The 10979-nt window shown below is 40.1% G+C and overlaps 1 protein-coding gene across 1 annotated transcript; it reads right to left on the reverse strand.

Annotated features, from left to right (window-relative positions):
• Window positions 1–230: 230 nt before the first annotated feature.
• On the reverse strand, window positions 231–10197 carry SDHAF4 (succinate dehydrogenase complex assembly factor 4). Its single transcript, XM_080663706.1, has 3 exons — window positions 10071–10197; window positions 1093–1248; window positions 231–671 (listed from the first exon to the last, which is right to left on the reverse strand). Exons 1-3 carry the CDS (start codon window positions 10123–10125, stop codon window positions 562–564), a joined length of 321 nt encoding a protein of 106 aa, XP_080519832.1. The 5' UTR covers window positions 10126–10197; the 3' UTR covers window positions 231–561.
• Between the last annotated feature and the right edge of the window lie 782 nt (window positions 10198–10979).

Below are 10979 nucleotides of genomic sequence, written 5' to 3' on the forward strand. Positions count from 1 at the left end.
CTCAGTGTGGTGGAACTAATTTTATCTCCAACTTACACATACAGACACTAAAACAGAGAAATTAAATAACTTACCCAAGGTCACATAGCTAGTAAGTAGTAGAACCAGGATTTGTACCCAAGTAATTTGGCTCCAAGTTAAAGACGCTCTGTTATTACTGCGGCTTTCTCAAATATAATGTACTACTTAACTCACATTTAAAAAGTCAATATCATCTAGCACAAGGCAATACAATCATTTTTTAAAAGTTGCTTTATTTACATTTGCATTTTATAAACAGCTGATTAAAATAAGACCTGATGAAAGAAGTGTACAATTCTAATCATCACTTATATTCCCCCAATACATTTAAGTTAAAATTAATGTGTTAATGCAGAAATATTTTCCCTTTCCTAACTTATAGCAACATATTTTCTTCCAAAGCCATCATATACTAGTATACTTTTAAATACATTATAGAAATTAGAAGATTAAAGGATATACAGAAAGAAAATAATCAGAAATAAGTTAATTCAGATGTATGTATTCAGAAAAAGATAATGAGATTAAAGAATATGTGGCTTAAAAATCAATACAGCGTCCTTTTCGTTCCCAATCTCCATATCGGGTAGGTTCTGGGCCCCTGGGTCCACCTCTTTCTTTGGTAACAGGATTGACATCATCTGGAAATCCTGAAGAAGATGTGAACAAAGCAGTCAATAGAGATAGGAAAAGCATTATGGTCAATTTTGAAGAAAAGGTTGCACAGTTATGCAGTTAGGAGGCTAGACACCATGACTGAGCTACCGTGCAGTCTTGAAATGTGAGCAGCCCTAACTGGTTTGGCTCAGTGGATAGAGCGTTGGCCTGCGGACTCCAGGGTCCCAGGTTTGATTCCGGGCAAGGGCACGTACCTTGGTTGCGGGCACATCCCCGGTGGGGAGTGTGCAGGAGGCAGCTGGTCGATGTTTCTCTCTCATCAATGTTTCTAGCTCTCTATCCCTCTCTCTTCCTCTCTGTAAAAAATCAATAAAATATATTAAAAAAAATATATATATATATATATATTAAAAAAAAAAAAAAAAGAAATGTGAGCAGCTTTACTGTACTTACTGGTCAGTGGTTCTTTCTCTAAATGGGTATCATCTTCTGGTGCATCAAAACGACCCTGTGGTAAGTTTGGCTTCTTAAGGGGTTGTTTGATAGGCTCAGACTTTTCTCCTTGAGAAGAACTTGTTTTCCTCAAAGAATGACACAGAAGTGGGGATCCTAGCAGAGTGATAATAGTGGAAAAATAGAAGCTGTTCATTTATTCTATTTTAAAAATTTAGTAATTTTACTTAATTTATTTTTAGTTTATACATCCACATTTGTCAAAGTTCAAAAAGTAGAAAAGGACATACAGTGAAAATTCTTCCCTCGGTCCATATCTTCCAGACAGCCATTTCCTTTCCTTGGAGGCAACCAATGTTATCAGTGTGAAAAGAAGAGCTTTGAAATAAGCTGGTTAACCATTATCAAAATAGTAGAATCAGTTTTAAATACTGATTCCTGTCTGAAGCAATGCCAAAAATGCCAAGAATCAGATTATTCTGAATAAATAATTTGTATGAATTTCTCAATTATAATACTTAATATTGAATTCCCTAGAAGTCACAAGAGACTGTATTTTGTATTCTTATAGGTAACCTAGGAGCCCAGCGCACGAAATCGCATGAGACCCAGGACTTAGAGTCCCGTGGCTCAGCGGGACCCAGAAACCCACCCTCAACTCCACTCAAGTCCTCCAGAGTCAAGTCCCTGCCCACCCTCATGCACCTTGCTGTGCACGCAGCCCTGTCTCCCCCCCCACCCCCGCATGTGCCTGCCGCACACACAGCCTCCTGCTGATCGGTCATTACAGCATGATGGTGTGATGACCACAGGCTTTTTATATAATAGAGATTCTAATCATGGGCTTCTATTCCTAAAATTTTTAAAATGTATCAGGCAGATGCATTTATTAACTTTTTTAAAAAAATAAATTTTTATTGATTTCAGAGAGGGAGGGAGAGGGAGAGAGATATAGAAACACCAATGATGAGAGAGAATCATTGATTGGCTGCCTCCTGCATTCCCCACACTGAGGATTGAGCCTGGAACCCAGGCATGTGCCCTTGACTGGAATCAAACCTGGGACCCTTCAGTCCACAGGCTGACACTCTATCCACTGAGCCAAACCAGTTAAGGCTGCATTTATTAACTTCTTTATTAATATTTTAATAAAGCTATGACAATGGTCTACAGAATTAATATAGTTTTCTTCCACCTACATGGTCACGAATATAAAATACTTCATATTTATGATACTAATTGGCTGAGAAAAATTCTGTGAACCAAAAAAATTTCTGTACATATTAAAGTAAATACACTTCTTAAAAATTTTTACTTACTATTTTGTCTCCAAACTCCAATAGCTAAGGTATATTTTCTTTTTCTTATCTCCTCATAAGAATACTTAAACATATACCAAAAGGCTAAAGTGAAAAACCTGTAATAATATCTTATAAGACAGCATTTTTATTTAGAAATTAAATGGAAAACATACAAACCTAAATTTCTGATTATATTAATATATTTCATATAATAATCTCATCTTGGTTTATAATGGTTGACTATCTAGGAAATGGTGATTATAAACTATGCACAACTGAAGGACTTTCTCAGTCCAAATAACAGGATTTTAAAATCAATTTGTCATGTTATCTGAAATATAGGATTCTTTATAATTTGACCTTATATCGCAATTTAGCAAGTTTTTGCAGTCTCTATAACAGAAACTTCTGTCCATCACCTGATGCCCAAATATCTATTCATCAATAAATCTATCACCAATTAGTAAAGCAAGAAAGATAGTTCAGTAGTAATACAGATATACAGAAAGAAGAATTCAACAATTACATATTAAGATTCTAAATGTGGACAGTTTACATCTACTTTGGCTAATAAGTAGTCTCTGCATTTTGTTGCTAATTAAGTATATTTTATTGTACAATAAATAACTAATTTTGAAGCCTAAAAATCAGCTAGTACTTAATACATATAGTAGCCACTCAATACTGTGTGCTCCGCTCAACTCAACACAATACAATCAGCACTTCTTGCCCTCCAGCTGGTTTGGCTCAGTGGATAGAGTATCAGCCTGTGGACTGAAGGGTCCCAGGTTTGATTCCGGTCAAGGGCACATGCCCAGGTTGTGGGCTCCATCCCCAGTAGGGGGCGTGCTGAAGGCAGCCGGTCAATTATTCTTTCTCATCATTGATGTTTCTATTTCTCTCTCCCTCTCCCTCTCCCTTCCTCTCTGAAATCAATAAAAACATATTTTAAAATCAGCACTTCTTGTTTTAGGTTTGGTGGTTGTTGAAAATTTTTAGAAAGACTCTTAATTAAAAGCCTAAAATGATAATCTGTGCAAAACGTAATTTTGGTATGTTCTAAATCTGTAGAAATTCCTAAGCGTTTATGCAAAATCATAAAAATGGCACAGAATACATCCCTGGCTACCAATTATAATATAGATAAAATCTGAGGCTAAAAATTTTACCCGTTAAGTGATGCAAATATACTAACTATAATAAAAGTAAGAGATGTGTTAGATGCCTACTCTGTGCCAGGCATTGTGCTAGCAGCTGAAAAGATGACACTTTATTTAAGCCTCATAATAATCTGATGAGACAGGTATAACTTTATTTTTACAGTAATTTTGTTCAATATAAACAAAATCATTTTCTAAAAAAAGTGACATTAGGTAGATGTGGTAGAGACTGATAAATATCCAAAATAGCCACTTTTCCCTTCTCCTATTTAGTTCTAGGACTCCCACTCACTTCCCTTGCTATTAACCTGAGCACCAGACCACTCATTTAGAGATCACATTTCCCAGCATCCCCTCTGGGCAAGCAGCCATGTGTCCAAATGTGACCACAGGGCTGAGACTGAAAGTGATGTGTACAAATTTTAGGATGCTTCAATTCTGCAACAAGCTGATTGCCCTGAATTTCTTTCCCCATTCCCTCAGTTACCCAGTTTCAACTACACAGAAGAGAACAAATCCCAGGCCAGGGTGACACTTAACATATTTAACTAATATGAAATAGACACTGCTCACCAGAACATATGTCCAATCAATCAGAAGACACACAACTTGTAAATAACTAGCAAAACTCTACTGTTGCATATTGGCTGACTGTTGGTACTACCTTACAAATGGTGGAGCAACAAGATGAAAAGAACCTGGATCCCTTAGTAAAGCAAGAAATATTTACCTGTCAAAGCAGAGTGGCCCTGCCTGTTCTCATTGGCAGGACTGTTAGAGCAGCTTGGCCCTTTCCTTAAGTAATACAAAGGAGAAGTAAAAAACTTGCAAAACACAACTTTTTAGAACTTCTGTTTTCAGAAATTTGATAAATTAAGATGCCAAAGCCATATAGCTATAAAACACCTGAAAAAGTAAAAAATATACAAAAAACTTCCAATCCAAGAAAGAGCCTTTAAGGAAGTAAATAATAATAAAATAAAAAAGCAGTCCAGTGAGGTAAACACACTTAAACTATTACATAGTCTGTGTCTTTTTCTCCACTAGAGCTTGGGAAATAGAGGCCAGCACTCAGGGAAGAAAAGAAAATGAGCCAGAAGATTTAAAAACACATAACCATCCTGGGGGAGCTGGTTAAAATGCAGATTCTGAGTAGGTCTGGGTGGAACCTGAGATCTGCATTTTAACAAGCTCCCACGTGTTATTCATGCTGCTGGTCAAAGGGCAAGAAGAAAACCTCCAGTTAATGAAGAAAACAGTTAAGGAAGGAAACATGTCCAACTCAGTATCGGTGCTGAATGGAGATGCAGAAAAAGAAGCCCCTCTTGATATTTTGAAACCACTTGGCTGACCACATCTTTGTTTATTCCTGACTGTACACTATCTGCGTGGCACATGTACCCTCCCTTTCCCCCGCCAAGAGGGGCATCTTACTGTAAAGTGGGCCCAAGTTGAAGTGCTCTCAGACATATGGCAAAACAGAAGCAAATTCTCTGAGGAGAAATAATTTTTCAATCCATTTCTCATGAAAGTCTCACAGAGTCCCAGAAATTCTGGAGCTGGAGAACTCAATAAATGAAATGAGGAATGCATGAGAGAGCACTGGAAATAGAGCAGTCCAGATGGAAGAGAGAATTAAAAACCTTAAAGAGAGAAACCTAGCAATGACCCAGGGAGATGAAAAGAGAGAACTAAGAGTTTTTTTGTTTTTGTTTTTAATGAAAGATCTCTATCTCACTACATCAGAGGGAGCAACATAAGGGTAATAGGTATATCAGAAGGAGAAGGAAAGAAGAAGGGAACAGACAGCCTACTAAAAGAAATAGTTGATGAGAATTTCCCAAGCCCATGGAAAGAACTGGACTTCCAATAGAGGAATGTAACAGAACACCTAATTATAGCAATGCAAAAAGATGTTTTCCAAGACACATTTTATTCAAACTCTCAAAAATTAATGACAAAGAAAGAATTCTCAAAGCAGCCAGTGAAAACAAGACTGTACCATTCAAAGGAAACCCTATTAAACTATCATCAGATTGCTCAATAGAAACATTACAAGATAGGAGAGAGTGGAAGGAAATCTTCAAAATATTTTTAAAAATATACTTTTATTCCTGGTCAGGGCACATGCCCGGGTTGTGAGCTTGATCTCCAGTGTGGTGAGTGTAGGAGGCAGCCGATCAATGATTTTCTCTTATCATTGATGTTTCTATCTTTCTCTCCCTCTCCCTTCTCTCTGAAATCAATACATATATATGTATTTTTTAAAAAGCTGTGGTACATTTACATTATGGAATCCTATGCAGCAGTCAAAAAGAAAGATCTCTTACCCTTTAAGACAGCATGGAGGGACCTGGAGGGTATTATGCTAAGCAAAATAAGCCAGTCAGAGAAAGACAAGAATCGCATGATCTCACTCACATGTGGAATCTAAAAAACAATAAACTGAAGAACAAAATAGATCCAGAAATATAAAACATGGAACAGACTATGGAATCTCAAAAATAAGGCAGGATGGACGGGTGGATGGGAAGAGATTAACCAAATAACTTATATGCACATATGCATAACCCATGGACAAAGACAACAGTGTGGTGAATTCAGGCCTGGAGTGGGAGGTGGGTTCTGGATAGAAGCAGCCAATGGAGGAATAAAAAGGGGACATTCATAACACTTTCAACAATAAAGATTTTAAAAAATAATAAATCAATAAAAACAAAAATAATGAGCAGTATTAACCAAATCCCAACAGGAATTTTATTTATTTTTAAAAAGAATTTGATATGAAAAGCAGATACCCAAGAATAGACACTTCTGGAAATCAAGATAGGAGGACTTACCCTACTAAATATCGAGATTAATTACAAAGGTAAGGTTATTAAAGGCAGGTGGCATCAGTACATGAACAGACCAATAGAGTAATGAAACTGAAAAGAGAGCCAAAGAAATAAACCCATGAATATATATACTCGAGGCCTGACGCAAGAAACTTGTGCAAGAGTAGCCTTCCTTCCCCCGGCTGCCGGCACCAGCTTCCCTCTGGTACCCGAGACCAGGGCTTCCCACCAGCCCCAGCTTCGTCCGGAATGACGTCCAGTCTAATTAGTATATTACGCTTTTATTATTATAGAGGATTATATATATACATAACACATATATAATATATATAATGTAAACTTGATGTATTTTATTTATTTATTTATTTAAATTAGGGACTTATTTTTTTAAATATATTTTTATTTATTTCATAGAGGATGGGAGAGGGAGAGAGAGAAACATCAATGATGAGAATCACTGATCCGCTGCCTCCTGCGCACCCCTCAGCCTGCAACCTAGGTATGTGCCCTTGATCGGAATTGAGCCCAGGACCCTGCAGTCCGCAGGCCGTCCATCACTCTATCCACTGAGCCAAACTAGCTAGGGCTATATGTAAACTTGATTTATGAATAGCTGGTAATATATCAGTGCAAGAAAGGGACCTGGGACAACTGGTTATTGCTATGAAAAAAATGAAATTGGTTTCCTGCCTTACACCATACACAAAAATCAATTCCTGGTTAAAAAAAAAAAAAAAAAGGTTTAAATATAAAAAACAAGACTATAGACCTTTCAGAAGAAAATATAGAAAAATATCTTTAAGACTTTAGGGTAGAAAAGACTTTATTAGACAAGATCACAAAGCACTGACAATAAACAAAAGGATTATAAGATTAAAATAAAATTATGAATCAAGACACTTTTGAAGCTGCGTGATTGTACATATTCATTACTGTATTCTGTCTACTGTCTTACATGACTTAAAAAAAAGATACCACACGAGTCACAAAAATAGTCCACAAACTGAGCTATTTGCCACTTACATAACTAAAAAAGGCTTAGTATTCAAATATATGTAAAAAATATAAATAAGACAAACAATCCATGAAGAAAACAAAGATATTTCAGAACAAAGCTAACAAAATTTGAAAAGATTTTTAATTTATCTAACCATAGAGAAGCAAAATCGCAGTAAGATACTATTTCAGCATCCTACAGTCACACCAAAATGAAAATTTCTGATGATATCAAGTGTTGGAAAGTATGTGGAGCAACAGGAACTCATATATTGCTGGTAGAAGTGTAAGCTGCCAGTAAGAATGGACAATGAATGCCTTTATAACTGGCATCGTACTGTAAAATTGAACAGCCCTATACCTTACATTCCAGGAATTCCATTCCTTGCATGAGAGCACCCATCCTATATAATAAAGAAGTAATATGCAAATTGACCATCACACCCTCCCACCAGATGGCCACCCCCATGTGGTCACAAGATGGCTGGCAGGGGAGGGCAGTTAGGGGTGACCAAGCCGGCAGGGGAGGGCAGTTGGGGGAGACCGGGCCGGCAGGGGAGGGCAGTTGGAGGCAATCGGGCCAGCAGGGGAGCAGTTAGGCATCAATCAGGCTGGCAGAGGAGTGGTTAGGGCAGGGGTGGGCCAACTTTTTGACTCAAGGGCCACAATGGGTTCTTAAACTGGACCGGAGGGCCGGAACAAAAGCATGGATGGAGTGTTTGTGTGAACTAATATAAATTCAAAGTAAAGGAGAGGAGGGGAGAGCAAGAGAACCGGATAGAACAGCCGGATCCGGCCCGCGGGCCGTAGTTTGCCCACGGCTGGTTTAGGGGGTGATCAGGCTGGCAGGCAGGCGAGCATTTGGGAGCCAGCAGTCCCAGATTGTGGGAGGGATGTCCGACTGCCAGTTTAGGCCCGATCTAAATGGGCAGTCAGACATCCCCCGAGGGATCCCAGATTGGAGAGGGTGCAGGCTGGGCTGAGGGACACCCTCCCTCCCCCCAGTGCATGAATTTTGTGCACCGGGCTCTAGTAACATATAAGAATGTGTAGCAACCAAACCTGGTGCTTCTAGAATTATCCAAATGCTCATTGAGGAGAATGGAAGAACGTATGATATATTTTCATAACTGAGCAAATAACTACAACCTCTAACACAGTGGTTCTCAACCTTTCTAATGCCACAACCCTTTAATACAGTTCCTCATGTTGTGGTGACCCCCAACCATAAAATTATTTTCGTTGCAACTTCATAACTGTAATTTTGCTACTGTTAACGAATCATAATGTAAATATCTGTGTTTTCCGATGGTCTTAGGCTCTACAGCAGCAGTTCTCAACCTGTGGGTCGCCTAAGACCATCGGAAAACACAGATATTTACATTACGATTCATAACAGTAGCAAAATTACAGTTATGAAGTAGCAACGAAAATAATTTTATGGTTGGGGGTCACCACAACATGAAGAACTGTATTAAAGGGTCGCGGCATTAGAAAGGTTGAGAACCACTCTAACATCACTATGGATAAATCTCAAAATACACAGTTGAAAAAAAGCAAGTAAAATAAAATAGAAAAAGGGTTGTTGGCCGAAACCGGTTTGGCTCAGTAAATAGAGCATCAGCCTGCGGACTGAAGGGTCCCGGGTTCGATTCCGGTCAAGGGCATGTACCTTGGTTGCGGGCACATCCCCAGTGGGGTGTGTGCAGGAGGCAGCTGATCGATGTTTCTCTCTCATCGATGTTTCTAGCTCTCTATCCCTCTCCCTTCCTCTCTGTAAAATATCAATAAAATATATATTTTAAAAAAAGGGTTGTTGTATGAATACAACAAAATGTTAGTGTTATTACCTTGGAGTTTGGATAACGTGGGACTTTCACTTTTTATATTATTCATTCTGGACCATTTAAAATTTTCACTCTTAACAAATTATATGCTTGGGAAGAAATTATTACAGAAAGGAAAACCAACTGCATAGAAACCTGGGAACCACGAGCATGAGGGGTAGTAATCCTGTTTTCAATTTACACAACACAATTTCTCCCAGATGTCCTAAATTAAAACTACGCTTAGCATACATACTCTGTGGGTTAAGTCTGTAATATATTGAGAAAATTTCCAACCAAAAGGGATTAAGAAATACTGGTTTTTACTCAAAGTATCCATACTTCCTCTGCATTAACAATTCCTAGCTTCATCTAATTTTTATTATACTTATTTGCCTTTGGCCCACTTCTGCACTTTTCCAATTTTTTTCATAGTGTAAACTGCACAAATCCTTTGTGATGTAAATAAATAAATACACGAATGACTCCCATTCCCAAAGGGCCCACTTTTCCATTTTTGCCACAAGCATCGAAGTCTAGTGCGCTGAGCCAGTTCCCAAATACACTACCAGGAACGTTTGCTGTCTGTCCTTCCTGGTCAGAGCAGTGCCCGAAGGAAGCAGGTGGCCGGGTGGGAAGGGCTTTGGGATCTCCCAGCTCCAGTCCCACCCCTGAGGTCCCAGCCACACGGCACCTGCCTGGGCCAAGGCGCGCGTGGCCGAGCGGAGTGACCAAGGAGCTCGGCGACCTTCTGCACCCTCAAACGCCTCGGACACCCGCGGCTTCCCCTGCGGGAGGCCTTCCTCGCGGCGCCGGGGACCCCGCCCGCGACCCTTGCTCCTGGGCCGGGAGCCTTACTTGCCGTTCTCCACGCTGTAGCCGGCGCGCGACCTAGAAACCCCGCGACCGCCATAGCGCAGACTCCCGCCCGGTCGCACAATCGTTTCTGGGCCTCCTGTAGGAGGCGGGACTACGTGTGCCGGACGGGCGGGGCCTCCGTGTGTGGGCGGGGCCTCGTCGTGGGGCGGGGCTTCCGCCCTCCCGTGTTCGGAATCAGAGCTGGTGGCTCGGGCTTTTTTGTAGACAGAGGAGGGCAGGAAGCACGGACGGCCCAAATTACTCTGAAGCCCGTGTTAATTAAACCCCCAAATCATGGCTGAAGTGGGATGAGGGAATAATTTAGTTTATATATCTAAATCTGAGGGACTAGGTCTCTTGGAAGATCTCTTATCGTATACAAAGATTGAGCATCTTTTACTCTTTTCCCTCAGTTCTCGCTCTCGTTTACTTTTTAATCTATTGTTTAGTGAACTCCTAATTCGTCAGTCATTGACCAGATGACCTGAAAGATGAGTTTTGAGTGAAGTACAGAGCAAGAAAAAGCTTTCCATCTGGTCCAGGCTGCTGTGAAAGGAGTCCTGCCAATTGGCCCCTTAAATTCCAACAGTTCCAATTTGTTGGGAGCGTATGTGGCAGATCAGGAGGCTTCACGTAACCCGTGGAAGTCTTTTTTAAATTTTTATTTTATTTTAGAGAGAAAGGAAGAGAGAGGGAGAGAGAGAAACATTGATGGCAGAAACATCCCTGGGCTGCCTCCTGCATGCTCCCTATTGGGGTGGAGCCCGCAACAGGGAGAGGGGGTGGGTGGGGTGGAGGGGAGATGTGCCCTCACCGGGAATGGAACCAGCGACCTCTTGGTGCATGGGTCAATGCTCAAGCACTGAGCCTCACTGGCCAAGCTGGAAGTCTTCACAGAATTACAGTGTA

Source organism: Plecotus auritus (genome assembly GCF_963455305.1).
Source record: "Plecotus auritus genome assembly, chromosome: 4".
Classification (NCBI taxonomy): Eukaryota; Metazoa; Chordata; class Mammalia; order Chiroptera; family Vespertilionidae; genus Plecotus; species Plecotus auritus.

Coding starts and splice junctions, on each gene's coding strand:
- SDHAF4 (XM_080663706.1), bottom strand. CDS start 10,125: ATGGCGGTCGCGGGGTTTCTAGGTCGCGCGCCGGCTACAGCGTGGAGA. Junction 1,249..10,070: donor TACAGCGTGGAGAACGGCAA/GTAAGGCTCCCG, acceptor TCACTCTGCTAG/GATCCCCACTTCTGTGTCAT. Junction 672..1,092: donor AGAGAAAGAACCACTGACCA/GTAAGTACAGTA, acceptor CATCTTCTTCAG/GATTTCCAGATGATGTCAAT.